General features: G+C 49.8%; 5 protein-coding genes across 5 annotated transcripts; 4 read left to right on the forward strand and 1 right to left on the reverse strand.

Annotated features, from left to right (window-relative positions):
- Positions 1–2,394: 2,394 nt before the first annotated feature.
- BROUX77_007819 (uncharacterized protein) lies at positions 2,395–3,342 on the forward strand (the record flags this gene model as incomplete). Its single annotated transcript, XM_073752955.1, has 5 exons — positions 2,395–2,419; positions 2,604–2,613; positions 2,876–2,971; positions 3,077–3,177; positions 3,245–3,342. 5 exons carry the CDS (start codon positions 2,395–2,397, stop codon positions 3,340–3,342), a joined length of 330 nt encoding a protein of 109 aa, XP_073602112.1.
- Positions 3,343–5,134: 1,792 nt separating this feature from the next.
- Positions 5,135–8,446, forward strand: BROUX77_007820 (uncharacterized protein; the record flags this gene model as incomplete). The annotated part of the gene is made up of 1 exon (XM_073752956.1): positions 5,135–8,446. One exon carries the CDS (start codon positions 5,135–5,137, stop codon positions 8,444–8,446), a length of 3,312 nt encoding a protein of 1,103 aa, XP_073602113.1.
- Positions 8,447–13,847: 5,401 nt separating this feature from the next.
- On the forward strand, positions 13,848–15,022 carry BROUX77_007821 (uncharacterized protein; the record flags this gene model as incomplete). The annotated part of the gene is made up of 4 exons (XM_073752957.1): positions 13,848–14,202; positions 14,286–14,366; positions 14,484–14,639; positions 14,718–15,022. The coding sequence occupies 4 exons, from the start codon at positions 13,848–13,850 to the stop codon at positions 15,020–15,022; spliced, it is 897 nt and encodes a 298-aa protein (XP_073602114.1).
- A 1,233-nt stretch (positions 15,023–16,255) lies between these two features.
- BROUX77_007822 (uncharacterized protein) lies at positions 16,256–16,737 on the reverse strand (the record flags this gene model as incomplete). The annotated part of the gene is made up of 3 exons (XM_073752958.1): positions 16,256–16,389; positions 16,493–16,584; positions 16,640–16,737. The coding sequence occupies 3 exons, from the start codon at positions 16,735–16,737 to the stop codon at positions 16,256–16,258; spliced, it is 324 nt and encodes a 107-aa protein (XP_073602115.1).
- A 1,170-nt stretch (positions 16,738–17,907) lies between these two features.
- Positions 17,908–20,964, forward strand: BROUX77_007823 (uncharacterized protein; the record flags this gene model as incomplete). The annotated part of the gene is made up of 1 exon (XM_073752959.1): positions 17,908–20,964. The coding sequence occupies one exon, from the start codon at positions 17,908–17,910 to the stop codon at positions 20,962–20,964; it is 3,057 nt and encodes a 1,018-aa protein (XP_073602116.1).
- Positions 20,965–21,068: the final 104 nt, after the last annotated feature.

Genomic DNA, 21,068 nt, shown 5'->3' on the forward strand with positions numbered 1-21,068 from the left:
ACAAACAGGGCAAGTGCCGCATGCAATCTAAACGATCTGAACAATCTGAACAATCGCAGCAATCTGAAGAAGCAAGTACAGATACTTGTCGGCGCCCGTGTGCATGTATGTACATATGCACATACATGCACACGACTTTCTTCGATTAGATTTATCCAGCAAGAGCCTCGCTCAGCAACTGCCATACTTGTACATGTAGCTACCCTCGGACAAACACTGTCCAAGCCAATCAGACATGGTTAAGCCGATCCCGGGCCAGACGGCCTTCTCGGCGTTTGGCAACTGGCTGACGATTTGTCACCAATTCAGCCATTCTGTATTTGGTGTACAAACGGAGTCTATAAAGCCCATTGACTATTTGCTGGCTCACTCATCCATTCTCTCCCCAATCTCTCCAATCCTGGAGGTCCGGTCCTGTGCTGCGTTGAATGGCGCTCTTGAGCAGTCGGTTTGTGTTACTTTTCATTGTGATGTGCAGCTTTTTGTTGGCTCGTTGCACCAAGGAAAGCTATCGGTGGTAGTTCGCACAAGTAGAGTACACACAAGCACTTCGAGAGAAGTGCAATCTTGCGGCGTCCAAGTCCGGAAGCTATGTTATGAGCTGGTCCCCCTGATGCGCGTCGGACTTCCATCGCATTGTCCGGAGATGTTTGAAAACTGATCCCTGAAAGCCAAATACGATGCATAGGAGCGGAGATGTCTGTTTCTATATACACACGGATAATACAACACGCAAGCCTCAGATAAACCCAGCCTCAGGGCATCAAAAAACGCCATGTGCTAAAAATCCTGCACATGTACAGGTACAAGCTCAGTCTGCATGCTCATTTATGTGCATACTTGGACTTGTACTTATAAATCTAGAGCTCCGGAACAGGAGCTCCGTTCCTGTGTGTATAAGTGGGTACAATCAACCAATTGTAGTGATGTTGTGCTTCAAATTCGCCTGAACTACGCCTGCCATGACCAAGTGACATAACACCGTTCTAAACATCTTCTACATACAACATAGGCGCTGCTACACGCATTTGGGCCAATGATTAACTGCGTCGTACATCCAAGTGAGTTCCTGTAGCTGCATTCGGAGATACACATCTCCAATTAAAGCACAGGCAACTACGCAATGGCGCTCCGGAGCCTCAAGCAAAAGCGCCGTAAAAGCTGCGCGATGTCCGTGACGGTAAAAAAGAGCGCAGTCTCCAAAATCTCAGAGGTGCAATGTGCGCATGGGAAGCTCTTGGTCCCGAACTTTGCGCATTTGCCGCTTCTTCCCCCCGACTTCTTTGTATTCCCTATGAATGGCGCGCTTCTTTGATCAATGATGGGCTCCTGACAGGGATCAGCAGGAGACTCTTTCCAACTCTCAAACTCGTCATCGACGACCCCACTAGCGCAGCCCCTCTTTTTTTCCTAGACCCAAAACAAGGTGCAGGCGGACGAAACGTGAATCTGCCTCTCAACGCCTGCTTTTTGTACTGTTGCAAAACAGATTGTGTCACATCGAAACCTGTATATGGAACAAATCCATTGTTCCACATTGTTCTGTGGGAGCAAACTCGGGATTTCCACTTGGCGTGTAATGGAACGGATGCACTCTGCAGTCAGCTATAGACACATGCGGCTATGATGTTCAGTGCAAGAACTAGTTAGCACAATACAACGTGTAGATTCATGGTTGCTTATATGGGATGGGCCCTCCCAGTCATTATTTCCTGTTTAAGTATGAGTGCTACTATTCGGTATCTTTGTGTTGGTACTCACCTGCTTGTCTGTTCCTCTTTTTTTTTTTTTTTTTTTGGGGGGGGGGGGGGGGTTCAATATTAGCCAATCAATTCAGTCGTACTGTTCAAAAATGCTCCAAATTGCCTTCACATTGAAGCCTCAAGTTGGAATGTATATAAATGTATCATGTTTCCAAAGGAGAAGCCACTCTCAAACATCTGTTTGTTAACTAATGAGCCAGTTAACTAGTTAGTTACTTTATGTAGTAGTAGTAGTTATCTTTAGCGTCTTTTTCATAGCTTTTTTTCTAGTTACTTGTTGTCAAATCACGATAGTTACGAAAACGGCAGCTCAAGGTAATAGGTAGAAAAGTGGGGAGATTACTCATCATGCGCCACACTCGGGTGTGGCGGCAGATTGCGCGCCACAAATCTCTTATCAACACTAAACCGGTCTCTTATCAGTATTTACCACACCAAACATCCCACACACACACACAGTCTTTCAAAAACCGATGGACACGTGATTTTACCCTAAATCAAGCGAGGGCCAAAAATTTAGTGGCCCTCTCTCTTCAACGTCGAGCATCACCAAGATAGACGTGTCAACCAACACAAACGGACTCTCGATCTCCTTTTCGTCAATTTAGTTGAGAAGGATCATACAGTCAAAATGCCTTCGGCTGCCGGTCACAGATGTGAGTCGATACAATATCCATCCCACCATCCGCGTTTCGCGGGCTATGAGCGATGAGCGAGAGGGCTGCGTCGCACGCATGCCGAATTTGAATTCGAAGCCGAACTTCAGAATGACACTTCAGCGACCGACCTGTGATGTACGACGAGATGAGTGCCAGAGAGCTAACATTTTAAATCTTACAGTATACGTTAAGTAAGTTACTTTACATGCCAGCAACCCAACATCAACGCTATCAAAATCCACGCTTGCATCGATCAAATCGCCAATCACCTTTGTCCTGGTAGACAATGACGGAATACGTCGCAACGCACTACTAGACTCGACGCCGACTGCATCTATGATCTATCGAACCATAAACTTTCATGGTAGCCATGTTGAGAATCGACGACATAGACATCACAAGATGCACACTATAGAAATCATGACATGCATACTGACTGCATCAACTTGATAGGGCTCGCCACCTGAGCTACCAGCGCGCTCGGCACACCACCAACCCTGGTACCTCTCTGGTCCAGATTGAGGGTGTCGACAACACTGAGGGTGCCAAGTGAGTAACAACCTACTCTTCCACACTAGAGCGCTATTTTTCTGGCGCTTCGCCGCGAGATATGTGCTTGCTCCATAACGAATGGTGCTCTAATACTGTCTATAGCTTCTACCTCGGCAAGAAGGTCGCCTACGTCTACCGTGGCCACAAGGAGATCCGCGGCACCAAGATCCGTGTCATCTGGGGCAAGATCACCCGCTCGCACGGTACGTAATACATCACGCCGGATTCTTCATATATCCCAGTGAACAAAACAACTAACAATACATTTAGGTAACTCCGGTGTCGTCCGCGCTAAGTTTGACCACCCTCTGCCTGCCAAGTCTTTCGGTGCCTCTCTGCGCGTCATGCTGTACCCCTCTTCGATATAATGACCTTCAGGGCGGAGTTGGGTTGAGATGGATTCATGATTTGGCTGTGTAAGGTCATAGGCAAGGATACAGAGCTTAGCCTTGTCCTAGAACAAAAAAGAAAGGGCATTCAATTCAACAAAGTAAAACAGCAACATATCGGAGCAACCTTTTCTCCGGGGGCATTGTGCCCCCATGCAGCCAACCTAAAAGCCTATGTGACATGTCGTGTGGTTTCCCATGTCTGGCTAGTAATTAGTCATGCAAGAGCTTCCGGTCAGCTTCATCACATGCAGCTCGACCTTCATCAGATGCAGCTCGACTTTCATCAACACGTTAGGGGTTACATATGCGCCCATAAGACACGACTTGGGCTTCCAGCTAACGATGTTGACGTTACACAACGCCAAACACACATCAACCTAAGCTTACACACAAGTATATTCACGTAAAAAGGTGTATCTTGGAACTTAGATCATTATGCTGTAGGCCTTTCACTCTTTTATCTGCTGTTGATGCATTAATCCAGCGTTGTGACTGTTATTTTAGATGAAATGCCGCCCTGCAGAGAATACGAGGGTGTGGACAACACCTAGCCGGTGTCAAATTCGATCTTTGACTTTTAACAAAAACATACAAGGAGCCTTAATTCTCTCGTAGAAAGGGCATCTCAATATGAAAGCACCCCGACATTTATAGGTATGAAATGGAGGTGACCAGTCTTGAAGCTGATACGTAGGTAGTAAGCCGGTTGGACATGATGCCCATCATCGACTCCACTTCCAAGGCATGTATAGGATACAGAGAATGATACGGAAGAAGCCTCAAGAATGTCATCAGCTTATACATGTCCTTTGCCACCGATACCACAGAATGAAATTCATGCTAGGACCTACGACATACTGGGTCAAGCTTGAGCATCGAAGAATGAAAGCGTAAGTATGAGAAGACAATGGATTATAACTTGTAGATGTCGGTGGCTGGTGACATGAAAGACGTAGATGGGCTGGCTATCTTTCACTATCTTCGTCATTTTCATGAAGTATAGCAAGCCTCGTCATTAATAAAATGCCTCTCGACCATCATTTCATGTAGAGTTAGAGCACTTTGTATGAAATGAAAGTCTTTATTTAACCTGTCTACTCGCGAGGGATTCTCGGCATACGACAGGGGACTATTTCTAGTACCAGGAAAAATACATAACAGAAGCAAAAACCAAAACCTAAAACCATGCATACAGAAACCCCACAATCCAAAGTATAATGACAGGAGGTCTCCCACCTGCCCAGCGCAGAGGCTGTCCTTCGTCCGCGTGGTCCAAACAAGACCCAGAGTCCTGGAGGAGCACTTTGTATACATCGGTTGTTGCTTTGATTTGAGATTTCTTCATGATGATGTCTCTATTTAACCCGTCTACTCGTGAGGGATACCCAGCATACGACAGGGGCCAAACACAGGTCCATAAAAGCCGAGAAAAAAAACGCCGCCATCGCCGAAACCTCGCGATCCTGGGTCAAAACGGCGTGCAAAGCCAAGCTCAAGTTCCTTTCACCATGATCCGTGAAAGCATCAATTGAAATCATGATGATTGATGAAAATATGGCAAATGGGTAGCTACGACAGGCCCAACCAGGATTCGAACCTGGGCTTACGGAATCAGAATCCGACGTCCTAACCAACTAGACTATTGGGCCATTTAAAGTTGGTGATGGAAAGAAAATTTGAGATTGTCAAGGAAATTTTGGAGCGGTTTTTTTTTTTCGTGCGGGGGCAGAAAGCAATACTGTGCGGAGACTGGAACACACACTCACCCATGTGGGATAGTGAATCCAACGAGTCCTCCGACAGTGACAAACTGGTAGATTGGGTTGAGGAGTCGGAGGCCGTCCTCTTGAACGTCCCGGACATCGCAACCTGTCATGCCAACCCAGCATCCCCCTCGGTGATAGACTTGTCATTCGCCACGGTGGAGCTCAACACAGGACACCTCTGCACCACGGAAGTACGCAGTGATCTCGACTGCGGGAGCGACCATGAGGTGTTGATCACGACGGTCACTGGAGCCCCCGCTCAAAGATCTGGCTGCACGGCGAGGTACAAGATGGACCAGATGGACAAAGAAAGGTTTCTGAAGCTGTGCGCAGAAGAAGCCGCTGGCCTCTCAATACATCAAATGACAACTCCAGAGGAGATCGACCTAGGAGCCAGGAGGATCGGAGAAGCTATGACCCGGGCTCTGGATAGGTCCACCCCCAAGACTGTTGGCAAGGGGACTGGAAAACGATGGTGGAACAGTGACTGTGACTCTGCAGTCCGAGAGTTACGCCGAGCGAAAGTTGCGTGGCTGGCACACCGGGGAAACGATGTGTTCGAGCTGTACAAGGCCAAGCGTAAGATTTTCCACGCAGAAGTGCGCAAGGCCAAGAAGGAAATGTGGAAGCGGAACATCGAGGCCATCCAGGAACCGGGTGACGTCTTCAAGGCACTGAGATGGACGCGGGCTGCGGCCACGTACAGCATGCCTCCTCTGGCTTCAGGGAGCAGAACGGCGTCCACGACAACCGAAAAGGCGCTGCTCCTCCTAGACACTCATACACAAGCCGAAGAGTTAGAAGAAGAAGCAACCGAAAACTTGAGCAACCGACGAGATAGGGCAGCACGAGAACTTGGTGAAGTGACCGAAGAGGAAGTCCGCACCGCGCTCTTCCGACCGGGCAACACAGCGCCAGGTACAGACGGCATCCCTAACAGCGCCTGGAAGACCGCATGGAAAGTTCTGGGTCCACACTTGACGGCACTGTTCCGAGACTGTCTGGAGGTTGGTTGGCATCCGAAATCCTTCAAGACAGCCGTTCTGGTAGTCATCCCGAAACCAGGGCGAGATAAATCGCTCCCAAGAAGCTACAGGCTCATCTCACTCCTCTCGACGTTGGGAAAGGGTCTGGAAAGACTGGTGGCACGTCGCCTGGCGGTCCAAGCAGTTGAACTCAAGATCATCCCCCGCGCCTACGCTAGCGCAGTGCCACGGCGCGCGGCTGCGGACCTGACACTAGCTCTGGCGGACAAGATAAAAGGGAGGTCAAGGTACAAAGAGACAACCACTTTCGCCACATACGACATCAAGGGTGCGTTTGACGCCGTGAAGCGAAGACAAATGGTCCGCCGGCTCAGGCAGCAAGGTTGGCCAACGAAGCTGATCAGGTGGGTCGAATCTTTCCTGACCGGGCGAGAGGTCTCCCTGTCCATAGAAGGAGGGGAAGCGGTCACTAGGAAAGTAGGAGGCAGTCTGCCTCAAGGCTCCCCGGTGTCCCCCATCCTCTACATGCTATATATGGCGGACTTGCACAGCACGTGCATGGGACTTGGATACGCAGATGACGGCCTGCTCGCGGTATCGTCAAGAAATGCAAAGACAAACAATCTCTCTATCACCGAACTTCTGTCCAAGGTCGATAGGTGGTGCAGAGAAAACGAACTCGAGCTAGACTGGGACAAGACAGGACTGCTACACTGCCGGCCTGGTGGCTGCTCGGCCAAGAACACCGTCGAGCTTCCGAATGGCAACATCCTGAAGCCGTCAAAGTCCTTGAGATGGCTTGGCGTGTGGTGGGACTCTGCTTTCAACTTCGCGGAGCACGCCAAACAGGTCACGGCCAAGGCTAAGAGAACTACCAACGCCCTTCGCGCACTTGCTGGAGTGTACCATGGCACCCCGGTGAAGAGCCTGCTACATGTGGTGAGGAGCTGTGTGCTCCCGCAACTGACATATGCGTCATCCACGTGGTCTTCCTTCATGCATAAAACCAGAGGGACTCAGAGATTGGAACTGGCACTGAGAGCTGCCCTTAGAGCTGCCCTGCCAGTCTATTGCACGACGCCCATCAAGCTACTGCACATCTTTTCCGCGGTGCCGACCATGGAGATGCTGCTCAGAGACTATGAGAGGGCTGCTGCCATCCGCGCGTCTACGGTAGACAACTACCACCCTTTGTACAGCACAGAGCTAGGTGGTCACATAGACGAGTACAAGAAGATGCTTCCGAACCCTATACACGAGTCCGAGAAACTTCTTCCAGAAGAGAAGGGCCCACCGGAGCCCCTGCCCCCGCAGCTGGACAAAGATGAGGCTGCTGAGCAGCACCAAAGAGAAGTTGCCGAGTCAAACCCAAACACTGTATGGGCCTACTCAGATGGCTCGCGCGACGAGAACGGCAGAACAGGAGCAGGCTGGGCGATCTTCAGCGGAGGCACTAAGCTTTGCGAAGGGTTTGGGTCCTGTGGTACCCTGCGAGAAGTTGCGGATGCCGAGGCTGTCGCTGCCGTCAACGCGGTCCGAGCAGCTGTCGAAAATGCTCCTCCGGAGGCGGGTAGCCTGTACCTGTGCCTCGATAACCTGGGCGTAGCGCAACGCATCGCCTGCAGATCCAAAAAGAATGGCACATCCCAAGGAGAGGTTGATGAGATCCGCCGGTTGCTTCACGACTGGAAGGGAGGCACCGAGCACTTGTCACTGGATGCAGCGGTTGGCGCTGTTAGATGGGTCCCGGGCCACACCAACGTCCCCGGAAACGAGCTCGTCGACGGGCTGGCAAAGAGAGGATGTGAGAGCGAGGTCCTGCTTGTCAGGCCTGGAGGCATGTCCCTTGCGTCAGCACGCAGATGGAAGAAGTTGCAGCTGAACGCCGAGTTCAAGGCGTGGACCGAGAGTTGCGAGCCTAGAAGCCACATTGGGGCTCGCTTCGAGTCGACAAACGCCTACAAGGTTGACTGGCTTAAGGGCCAACACAGATCCACCATCGCTCGCATCCTGACTGCCCGAGCGGGCCATGGCGACTTCGCGGAGTATCATGACCGGTTCGACCACACAGAGGCCGAGAAGAACTGCCCGCTTTGCCAGCAGCCAAAGGAACCCTTCCACCCTTGGTCCTGTATGAGCAACAAGCGACGACTGCGGAAGAACTTTGTCAAAAAGCTACTCCGCAAAAACAGCTCATGCAAGTATCTTGCAAAGAGATTGGAGGTGAAATGGCGCCATTACAGAGCGCACGCACCGAGAGAGGCGACCCCATCAACAGGCGCAACAATTTCAGAGGATGAACGAGCGAGGGGGAGCGGGGGGAGGTGATGAGAGTGGTTTTGTTTTTTGCTGTGTTTCTGCGTGTTTTGTGTTCTTTCATTTTCTTTGCTATTCCCTTTTTTTTTTTTTTTTTTTTTTACTTGTTTTCTTTTGCTCATAGCGGAGTGTGGACCACTGGTTCTTCGGGGCTTGGGGATGGTGCGCCATCCCGAACACACAGAAACGATGGGCGTGTCGAGCGGAGGACTTTAAACTTCCGTCCGGTAACCAATCCGGCGTCGTGTGATCTTAGTGATTTTGGTAGACGATAAATATAGTCAAGTCAAGTCAAGGTTTTTTTTTTTTTTTCTAGGCGCCGGCAATGTCTAACACACAATCAAATCAAGTTGTACGACTAGCGCCAGGATGCTTTAATTTGAGACAAAGAAAATGCAGGCTGTGGCTTTGTGTAGTTAGTTATAGTATAGTGAGTGGTTGTAGACATTTGCTGTACACCCATCACCTTCAAAGGTTGTGCTGGTTGCATGTATGCAGGTTATGGCCCTCTTTCTAACTATAGATAACAGAGACGTAGATCATTCACGGCGTTAAAAATACATGACAACCATCACAAGGCCTTGTGGTGTCTTTAATCTGTGAGAGGCTCGTTTTCAGTGATTCTGGGACACTAGCATCTGGGCTGTGTTTTGATTGCGGTCTGATGATCAATGCAGGCAAAAAGAACACTTACATATGGTACATGCATTGGTGGGTTGCATGCAACATAAATGCATATGCCTAGACAAATACAGCCGCTGTAAATGACGGAGCGCTCTTTTTAGCTAGAGTGCATGTCCGAGTTGGTCTGTCCACACCGGAAAAAAGACGGTTTAGAAACGAGAGGATGTGTTTGTACGAATCAGCCTTGGGAGGTTTCTGTAACAAAGGTGCGGCTCCAAACGTCAATGTATGTATATCCATACATGAACGGGAGGGCGTAACGAAGTGACGTCAAGTTGCCACAAACACACAACTACGGCAAGGGGATGGAGATCATTGAGTAATGCAGCTGTGTTTCTGGAAAGCAAAACGGTATGATCTGTGGTGTCTTGGAAGAGAAACACGATTGGCGATTGGCTGGCGTGCATGAACAAGATGGCTGGAGCGTTTCATGAGGCCAAGTATAACATGCTGTGCAAGTAGCCGGTGGCATGTGGTTAACTAGTTACTTAGCTTGTCTACTGCAAACACAGCGGGATGTGATGATATCAAGTTCCACGAATGGGTGTTGTGTTGTGGCTGCGCTGGAGGGGTAGTTTTACCAATACAGTGTTGCTATTTTTGGATAATAGCCTGTACAATTCCACAAAGAGGCAACAAGCAGAAGCAACGCAACGATCATATGTTTGCGCTCAGATGTTGTCCAAGGCCAATGGCCGATCGGATAGGCAGAAGATAACTTTTTACCAGGGCAACAGGCCGCCAGACCCGGCAGAGCAGGACTTGTATTTTTGACTAGGTGGGTCGGTAGAGCACCGGCTTAGCACTTGGGCAATAGCAATAGCAATATGTTGTAGTGGTAGAAGTTTTAAAGGAAGATAGTTCTATTAGACAATTATCTAGGTTTGGAACCTCGGTGAAGAGGTATTTAAGGGTTTGTGTGAGGTCACGTGACAATACGTGACGTATACACTGTAACAAATAACAAAAGTGGGCTTGACTTGGCCATAGGATGGAGACTTGTCAGAAGGGGTTCCTGCGTCAAAATGAAGACGCTTGATCAAGACAGCGGAGGCTGGAGGTTTGGATGTGTACTTATATCTACGTAGCTATGTAGTACATAGTTATTTGTATGGAGAGAGCACGGTTAGCGAGCTGGCTACTTCTATACCCTATCTCGCCCAACCCTGTTCTATGTTTGGATAGGAAGGAAACGGTGGTCTGTATGCAAAATGGAAAAAACGGAAGTTGCTGGTACAAGTAAATACATGTGTTGACATATGTATGTATATATGTACATGTTCATACATTCAGTAACTGTCACTTGAGAACCCCCAGAATCCGGCTTTGGAGGCCCCGATATACAGACGCATGTGATGATAGTTGAGGGTGATGTTTTCAGGCTAGACTGGGCCAGGAACCAAGTTGACTCCAAGGCTAAGGCTGCGCCTGCAGGTTGAGGCTTGGGTTGGGGGCTACCGCTGGCGCAACCCACGAGACGCGTCAGGGCGAAGACTAAAATGAAAAGAAAAAAAAAAGAATCTGCCTGGGCTCCCGGGCCGCATGTGGCGATGAACTGGCCCTGACAAGCAAGCAACATGAGCTGTATTCTGAGTTGTTGTACAAGCATGTAGATACTTGTAGGCTGTGAGGTCGAATGGAATGATTTGAAACAAAAACGCATAGGAGGAGCTGCATTATGCATAGACTTCTCTACCAATACCGGCCACACGCTTTTTTTTTTTTTTTTTTTTTTTTTTTTTTTTTTTTTTTTTGGAATCCCAATGCAGGAGAAGCATGACGGGGAGATCCCAGAGAAAACAAACACGCTGTCTTACCCCTTGTTTATGTTTCCTTGCGGGGATGAAAAAGAGAGGGAGAGAGAAGAGGAGAGGAGAGGAAAACGAATGAGCCGGAAGCCCGGAAGCCCAAAGATCCAGATGTCTGCACTTTTATGCTGCGCTCGTGACACTGGCATTCCTCGCACTACGAAGAAGTCTCGACATTTGCAGGTCGTCCGGCTTGCCGCTCAACTTGACAGCTGTTCCCTCGTCCTTCGTCCCTCGTCTTTTTGGTCTTCTTGGCACTGCTTTGTGTCGGTCCAAAATGGGCAGCAGGCGGATGGAAGCTGTGGAAGCAGCGGAAACGAATGGGAGAAGGAAGAGCTGTAGGAGGGGAAAGTCTGTGCGAAGGAAAAAAAACGGAGCTGCTATTTGCGCTGTGTTCCTGAAAAAAAAAGAGACAGATGGAGAAAAAGGTTGCCCGAGAATAAATCGGAAATAACGCCATGTCTCGAGCTTGGAGAGTGTGCCGGCTGGCCGGGGACATGGCGAGAGAAAAACAACCTCAAACTCAGAAGGTATAACAACTCTGTGTAAATAGCCAACCATAACTACACCTTGTTATGTGTCTAAACAGAACCGGTTCGTCATATGGCCAAATAAGCTCCAATTCAACCCTGGAGACACCAGAGATTACGCCCATAGTTAGAACCTGGGCACAGGCCTGATGCTGGCCGTTCCAACTTGATCATCCAGAGAGAACAGGGCCGTGGCCATGATCTGATGAATGGGGTTAACGATAGTTAGAGGGGATGGGGAGACAAACACTTGAGAATGTGGACACGAACGTGGGTTTTGTCACCTTGAATGTACTGCTGCTGCTGCCACATCACATCGGCCGGCTGGCTGAATCTAGTGGCCTCGCCGGGTTTCCGAGACCGAGAACCGACAGTGACTGGCTGACATGTGGTCTCGTGGTGCGGCCTTTTCCCTGCCAGCAGCACTGGAATCTGGAGAAAAGGGACAAGGCATCCGCGTTCAATGGGCTGGTTTGCTGCTTTGGTCATGGCCTGACAAAGTCAAACTACAGTTTTGCCCAAGAGCAGAGTCCGGCACTGGCTAATACTTGCGATGGATGTAGTGTAGCTAGGGCGGTGGTCTCCCTCAAAATACAAAGCGCAATCTTGAAGGTGCAAAGAGATGGGCTTTTTTCGAGTAGGATGTATACATGTCCAGAGGAAGGAATACGCCAAAAGCCCTGAGAATAGTATACATGACATGACATACGTTGTGTATTTCAAGTAAGAGCCAGGGACCAGAAAAAATAGAAGAGCATCGCCGTGCTGGGACTCATGGTATTTCTCGAGCATCTTGGGAGATGTTTGGTATGGAAAGGAGAACAAAAAAAACAATACGAAGCACAGCCCATATGTGTGATGCTATGCACATACTTGTACCTGGGTTTGTACACGAGTACTTCCAGCCATGCTGCCCAACTGCCGAGCTGGAAGTCGCTCGACACGCCATCCACTACGACTGCGGTACACCGAAAGCGCGACGTCTTCCAAGTACCTTGTACATTCTCTTTCCTCTAAAAGATACCCGGATCAGCTTCGCATCCTAAGTTGGTAAGACAAGATAAGAAAGACGACAGGGGCTAAAAGTTGGCGTGGAAGGTGCTTCGTATGGAAAGTGCTTTCACAGCCCACCACCCCCGTCCCCTCCCCCATCCTCCCAGGCAGGCCGCCACGCCCCTCCTTTATGCAAACACCCCCCGGCCAGGGCTGGGATCGTCACGGACAGAGTGGGCTGGCTCCTTCCTTCCTTGCTTGAAAAAAAAAAGGTTCTTGCCAAAGAGAAAACAAGAATCCGGGTGGTCCTTCTGGATAAACGGCCGTGGTGGTACGTAAACACACACTTCTTTCTCAAGTAGTTGCTTGCTTGCATTTGTACTCTGGTACTTGCTCGTATGGCCACACCACACATGCATTCACGCACGCATTTATATATTCCGTCTCTCGCCTTCTTGCGTCCCGTACGAGGTGCTTTCCCTCTTTTGCCACTCCTCATTCCAATATTGCTCTTGATTTTTTTGCCTTCTCGCCCACCTGCGCAGTTCTGCCTCCGCCAGCCCGCCTTCTCTTCCGTTCCATTCCACCCCGGCCTCTCTAGGCTCTTTCTTCCCTTCTTGCCTGCACCAGCTGGCCGCTGTTATCACTGGCACTCACTTTTGCCTAGACAAAATTTTATCGTCTCGCTTTCTTGGGCTCAAATTCATCCCAAGACACCCTTCCAATTTCCACTTTTGCGCCATTCTCCCTCGCTCCCGGTCAGGACACGCCTCTCGCCCATTCGCTCCCATTCATTAGATAGCACAACACAAGTACGACCAAGACCAGGACCTAAGACACTACATGCTTGTACTTTTACACGCATACACTACAAAACCCGCACACACGCCAACGCCCACGCCCACACGCGCCTGTATCATTTAACTCAAAGCGGCATCCCACTTGATCCCATTGTCAGTCTCCCTTATCTCGTGTGATTGCAGATACTCGTGAGCCTGGACTTGGCCTTCAACTTGTTCGTTTGTCTCTCTCACAACTCCCTTGTTTGTCCGGATCCGCCGCCACACGCCTCCCGCTGTAACATCGCACTTGGTTGCGCCTCACTGTGATTTTTTTTTCCGGATTTTGCTGCCGTTTTGCCAGCTTTGCGCTCCACACAGCCTCAGCTTCTGCCCATCTTTCTTTTGCCTCTGCCTTAGATCCCTACCGACCAGGGCCTGTTTCTCTGGCATTAGTGATCCACTAAACCGAACATCATTCCTTGCGTGTGCCGTAGCTATCTCTCAGCCCGTGCACCACCGGAAACGCCTCTCCTTGTTGCTCAGCGCTGCTTGAATCCTAGCTTGTGATATCTATTAAAGTCCTGCGAGCCCCCCGCGCCGCCTGCCCTTTCACAACATGGCTTCTTACGACCATCAACACCAGGCTGTTCCTCCTCAAAATCCGGGATACAACTCCTACCAGCAGCAGCAAAACAACTACCAGCAGTCTCAGTACCAACAGCAGCAGCCCCAAGACTATCCCACTCGCCCGTCCAACGTCCAGTTCGATCGCCAGGCCACAGAAACCTCGCATTCATCCTCGCACGAATCTACTGCCGCCCACCAGCGCAAACATTCCCGCGGCTTCAGTCTCGGCTCTAACAAGGCCGGATCCCGTAAATCTGAGACTTTTGAGACTCCTGCAGAAAAGGACGCCCGTCGTCTTCACTCCAAAGCCGATCCCAGCATGGCCATGAACGAAGCCGAGCCTGGTATGTCTTTTCTTCTTGCGAATCACGGAGTTTCTACTCGCTAGTTGCTACTATTCGTTGCTAATATACCATTCGTCCAATAGCCGCTGTCGCAGCCATGCAGGCTGCCTCTATGCCCTCCCTACGCTCAATCCAGCACAAAGACCCCATGGGCAACCTGATCGGTGAGTTCTTTTCCAACCAACTAGTGGTGCCATGCTATCCTGTACACCCCGTCCCCTCTATTCTTCAATCTGTCACAATTCCGTAATCACCAGTTGTCTAACTCTCCTGTATCACAGTTGAACCTGATGTGTCAAACCCTACTAGAAGCCGTTGGGAGCGCCCTCTCGATACAATTCGGAACTTTGAGGCCGCCATTGATGGAAACTACTCGACGCGCTCCAACTACGTGCTCCCATCCAAGGATACTTGGGTCAAGCGTGCCAGCATCTACTGTAAGTTCAAGCTTCTTGCTCTCCACTTCAACATCTGGCTCTAGCATCGATACCTGCTAACACGCTCTACCCCTCTAGCCAATAACCCCAGAGATGGCAACCGCATGAGCTACTATGGAAATTCAAACAACTACTCCGACTCCCAGCAAAGACCTCGTAACGCCCCTGCTGCCTTTTCCTCTTACCAGACCACCGGCAGTGGTGCTTCTGGTGAACATGACCATGCTGGAAGCGAGATTAGCTCCAATGGAGGCCAAAACTACAGCCACAACAACTACAGCTCACAGCCTGCTCAACCACAGCATTCCATGGTGACACCGGTGGCCGCACCTGCTCCTCAAGAGAAGCGCAAGAGCTGGTTCAAGAAGACTTTCCGCAAATAGGGCAGCGATTGATGGTCTTTGAGCCAGCTCTTGCAACGACTTTACATCCGGCTTTCTGCCTTTCTTTGTCCCCATCTCTTGGCCGCTGGATCACTTCCTACTCAACCCCTACGTGGGTGGTTTTATTTTTGTCCTTATTTTTGTTCTTTGCCCCTTTCACTTACGTTGATGCCCGCCTCTATCCATTGATACCCCTTCGAATCGCAATATTCTGGTCTGGAATGCGTTTTTCCATGATTGCGTCATCGTCGTCATGGTATACCTGCGTCATCTATACTCTGGAATGGGAGCCAACTTTTCTTCCGGATCTTGCGGAGCTTATAGAACACTGCCCTGCATGGTCTTGAGCACTACAAGCTTGCTAGTTCCACGCGAGCTGTACCTCAAATTTGAGTCGAGACCAACCCCTGGCTCTGTTCTCTTTTTTTCTTTCTACACGCCCCGCCCCAGCTCGTCCTTGAGGGCGACAACCTCCAACTATCATTCATTCATTTGCTTATGCCTCTGTCGTTCTAAAAGGGAAAACTTTTTTTTTTTTTTTTTGGAGGGCGTTTCACGGTCACTCCTTTGGTCTTTCTTTTTGTTGTTACTTTGGTTGCACTCAACCATGCCTGGCCATACTACAGTCGCCCCAAGCAGCGCGTTCTGTATCATTGTCACATTTGGGGGTTTTGAATTTAGATTTCTAGTTACTCTAGTCACATAACGTTTGTTTTTTTTTCTTGCATTTTCGCGTCCACGAATGTAAATCAATGTAGTTAGACTGTTACTGCAAACAAGTCTTATTGGCATGTACCAGTGTGAGTTTCAAATTGAATTTTTTCATGTTCTCACCAGGCAGTTTTACATTGAATATCTGAAACAATTTGGCTTTGACTTCAGCCTTGCTATGGCGCTCCACCGATGATCCGTTCGATATCCGCGCTGCCGCCAATATTCCAGAATGTTTCGCTTGTGCTCGGTTACATCTGTTTAGTTCCATGGGAAATTAGGATGGGTAGTGATAGTAGTTTTGATGCCACATAACCAGTTGTGTGTTGCAACCACATCTCCCGTGAACCGAGCGCAGATACCCAAGGTTCACAGAGCTGTATAAACGGGTGAGTCGGAGTGTTCACATCAACGGCGCTCCCTGAGCAAGTGGTAAGACGCCGATACTGGCACAAAACAGAAACCCAAGCAAATGACAGACAAGATTGAGAAACAGACAACGCCGCACATGCTTCTGTTGTCTTACTGGTCTTTCTTCCCCTCCTTTTTGTCAGCGTACTGTTCAGACTGGTCTTCGCGCATAGCGACAACCACGTAGGCGATCAGCACAAAGTTGGCAATAATGGCAGCCAAGCCGCCGGCATATGACGAGTTTCCTGCAATCTCAGGCGGCATTAGCGGGTGTTTCTCTACGGCTCCCGTGCGTGGTTCCGGGCAGCACATCTGGCGCGGCGGAGCGCAGGTGCGACGGGAGGTTACCTTTGAAGACTGCATCGACTGTGAGAAAGTACGAGCCAATGGGACACACAATCATGGCCAGAGTGAAACCAAGAAGCTTCATGATAACCTGCCTAGTAAACATGTTAGTCCAGACTACACCAGCCATTGGCGCCTATGTGAACTTACTTGGGCACGGCAGGCGCGGTATCAGACTTTGGCGACGCCGACGGGTCATCCTGGTCAAGAAAGGTCTTCTCAGTGGCGACGATTCTCCGGGTAGCCATTGTGAATGGAAAGCCTGGGTTTAGTATTGCGTAAGGTAAAGGTGATGGTTGTCAGGAAAAGGTTTACAATGGCGCTACTTTTTTTGCGCAATTGTTGGAACGAGTGGCTGTTTGTGATACAGCAAGGTGAGCCCAATAGTTTGCGATGGGGCTTCAAAATCCAAATATGAGCGTGGCAAATGGATTGATGCCACACTTGGGAATAATGTCTCACCGCTCTGCTGCCTGTGAAGCTTCACGCCCTGCCATGGTGACCGACGGCATGCCCCACATCAGCCGATGCGCCTCACTGGCCAGAAGGGGTTTAATTAAATTCGAGTCTCACGTGATAGCGCGTCGCGCACCTCTCCCAAACGCGATGATAAAAGGCGGTCAGCATCACGTGAGTACGTGAAACACACAAACCCTTTGTGTACTTTCTGGATAGGATCGTGTTTATCATTCACGTTGTGTGGGAAAAAAAGTCTTTTCGATTAATATTGTCAGTTGGCTTCAAGGCTAAACTACGGCATTTAGTCTAAACAAACTGCGCTCTTTCACACGCCCAACACAAAAATCTGTCCATCTGCTTGACCTTCATTTTCTTGCTTTAAACTTGCCCAACCGGCCTCTCCATCGCCGAAATTCTGGCTCTGCTTTGCTGGGTGCATCTGCCGCTCGCTTCGACTCTCTGTTGGCCGGAGCGTTAGATCCTGTTTTTCTTCACTAGTCTACGTCTGCAACCTTGCTTGCTTGTTCCGTTCCGTTACCAGCGTTCCCCTCACTACTCATTGCATATTCGATGTTCGACTCGGCGTCTGTACCGCTATTCCTCGTTCTGTCGTCGTCGGCCATCGGCCTGCCACTCGCTGCTCGCCTCTCGCGGTGCATCGTTGCAAGAATTCCACTGTAGGCTAATCAGCAGCAAAATTGCTTGCTGTCACGCTTGCTCCCTGGATTTTCCCCCGTTGCTAGGGCCGTGTTGTTGTCTGTCCCACTAAATTCAAGGGGAGATTCCGCCGTCCTACGGTTGGCCTGCATCACACGTCAAGGAGCAGCATTGTCCTTCCCTCTGTTTATTTTTCCCTGTCTTTTTTTCCTCTGCGTCGCTCCGCTGCCGTGTCGACTGACTTGTGTCTGCATTCTTCAGCCAGAGTGCTCTCACAGACTGCCAAGTGCAAAATACCCAACATGTCCTCAGCCATGACTTCTCGCAACGCCACCCGCAAATCTCAACACTCTCGTTCAACTCCTCCCGAATTTCGCGACAGCGATCTCGACTACGACGACTCTCCTGAAGTGGCTACTCTCCCACTCGATATGGTCCCGTGTTCCTCACCCATCCAACCTACTCAAGTTCTCACCAGACCCGTGCCTCTTGGCCTTCAGCAGTCGCCGACCCCCATACACTCATCCTCTTCACCCTCCCCGCCCATCGTTGAAGTCCCTCGCTCTTCACCCCTCCAGGTGTCAAAGCAGTCTCATCTCACCAAACAAGGCATGATTTCGCAGTTTTTTAGGAGCACAGCTCATGCTGTCTCTCCCATCAAATCACCTGTAGCTGCGCTGGGCGTTACCGACGGAAATGCGAGTAAGAAGCGCTGTTTCGATATGATTGAAGTCAGCGACGATGACGAAGACGACCATAATCGTGCCGATATCCGACGTACTCAGTTTGCTTCTTCCTTGACTAGGCGCGATGCTTCACCCTTGCACAAGAAGACAAAGCTTGCTGTTGGCAAGCTCGACTTTTCGAGCTTTCAATACACACCTCCTTCGCCCAAGTCTGCCAAGAACCAGACGTTTACCGATCTTACAGAAGAGTCCTCCGAACCGTCTCTTAAGACATCCAAGCCGAGAGTCATTCCAGAACCCACATCACCGATCGATTCGCGCCCTCGACGTCGCTTGGTTCGTGGGTTGCGTCCCAGATCACGTTCTACATCACCTTGTGTCTTGGAAGAAACCTCTGTGGTGCTACCTAGGCCATCACCTGCACCACTCGTCAAGAAGAAGTTACAGCGCCAGAAGCCCGTGGTCATTTCGGATGATGAGGATGAGCTCTCCCGCGACTTGTACATCAGCCGTGACTCTACACCTGAGATTATTGGCCACAGCGGCGACAAAATCGTTGACATGCTGAACGAAATCATTATGAGCGATCTTGCAGCATTGACTGGCGACAAGGAAGATACCCTAACACACCTCTTAAGTCATCGCCCCTTCCGGTCCATCTCACAAATTGAAAGGGTTTCGAAACAAAAAACTGTTCGAGGCAAGAAGCAAATGGTCAACATCGGCGAAGCAGTGGTAGAGAAGGTTTCATCCTTTACCAAGGCCATCAGTGCTGTCGACAAGATTGTTGTTGAGAGTGACAGGCGGGCACAGGAGATCAAGGAAGAAATTGATTGCTGGGGCATGAACAATGTCGGCCAAGCCACCAAGAACATAGCTTCTGGAACTGGCTATGGAAGAATGTGGAAGTCAGGGCAACCCGCAAACATGAATAGCTCTCTTCCTATGCACGACTACCAAATATTTGGTGTCAATTGGATGAACCTTCTTTCTCGCAAAGGTTTTGGTGGTATTCTGGCCGACGACATGGGCCTCGGAAAAACATGCCAAGTTATTGGCTTGATGTGCCGTATGGTCCAAGACTATGAAGCGGATGAGATGGAAAACATGCCATTTCCGAATCTCATCGTTGTGCCCCCTTCAACTCTCGATAATTGGCTGGCTGAGTTCGAAAAGTTTGCGCCTCATCTTTCCATTGTCAAATACAGCGGGTCACAAGATGCGCGCAACGATCTTGTCGATGACCTGCTGGCCGACGATGAAGTTGCACACGTTATTCTCACATCGTACACGCAACTGAGTACTAATGTGGATATCCACAATATGAATCGCCTTAACATTCAGAATGCCATTTTCGATGAGGGTCAAATCCTCAAAAATCCCACCACCAAGCAGTACCAGCGGTTGGCACGCCTGAAGGTTAATTGGCGCCTGCTCCTTTCTGGAACACCTATCCAGAACCATTTGATGGAGATGATCTCTCTGCTCAGCTTTGTCGATCCCGATCTCTTTTCCACGCACATGGAAGAAATCCAATACGTGTTCGACCACAAAATTCACAGCAAAAATCTGTCAAACACTGCCCTATTGTACGGTGAGCGTGTAAACCGTGCTCGCTCTATCCTTGAGCCCTTTATTCTTCAGAGACTCAAGGACCAGGTTGGCCAAAATCTGCCCAAAAAGACACAGCGCATTGTCCGCTGCGACTTACCAGAGCAACAACGCAAGCTGTATGACAAGTATGAACAACTCTTCCGCGCCGAAACCGACCAAAAGGTGCGAACCAGAAAGACCAATGTTCGTGACAATGACATGAACAATATCTGGATCCAGATGAAAAAGGCCGCCTTGCACCCGCAGCTGTTCCGCCAGCACTTTACGGACAAAATGGTGCACGACATGGCACAGATTTTGTACAAAAAGGTAGACCACCGTGAACTTGATCTAGCCGAGTCCAAGTTCGAGCTTCTTCACAACGACTTGCGTGGCCGGTCGGACTTTGATTTGCATCTCTACTGCACCGACTTCCAGCGGTTCCTCAAAGAGTTTGACATTGAGGTTGACTCGTGGAAGCAAAGCGGCAAGGTGTTGAAACTGTTGGAGATGATTGATAATTTCAAGAAGAACGGAGATCGTGTGTTGGTCTTCAGCAAGTTTAGCATGGTCATTGATATTCTTTCTTACATCCTTAACCGTGATGGAATTCCACACTGCCAGCTAACGGGCAAATCTGCCGTTGGCGACCGCCAAGCCGAGATCAACCGGTTCCAGCAGGACAAGGACATTCCCGTGTTTCTTCTTACCACTGGAGCTGGCGGCACGGGCATAAACCTCACAGCCGCCAACAAAGTCATTATATTCGACATGTCGAGCAATCCACAAGACGACAAGCAAGCTGAGAACCGCGCGCACCGTCTGGGCCAGACGAGGCCAGTCGAGATCATCCATCTGATTGCACGCAACACGGTTGAAGAGCTCATTTATCTCACGTGCCAGAAAAAGATCGAGCTGGCCGACAAGGTCATCACGTCGGGTGCAGGTTCGGGCGCCTCAGCGACGGGGGCAACGGCGGGCGCCAACGCTGCTTCGGAGAATGCATCGGAGGCGCAATTAAAGAACACCGTCAGGGGACTCATGGACCAGGGCTACAAGGTTACTTCGGACGAGGATTAATGGGGCCATGGCTTGTGTTTGTGTTTGTGTGTGCTATGATGGCACAACTTGTCGGCTAGATGGAGTTGAGGTAGGCGTTAGTCTGTTTGTTCGGTTGTTTCTCA

Source organism: Berkeleyomyces rouxiae (genome assembly GCF_048999995.1).
Source record: "Berkeleyomyces rouxiae strain 22BRR77 chromosome Unknown BrBRR77_ptg000012l, whole genome shotgun sequence".
NCBI lineage: Eukaryota > Fungi > Ascomycota > Sordariomycetes > Microascales > Ceratocystidaceae > Berkeleyomyces > Berkeleyomyces rouxiae.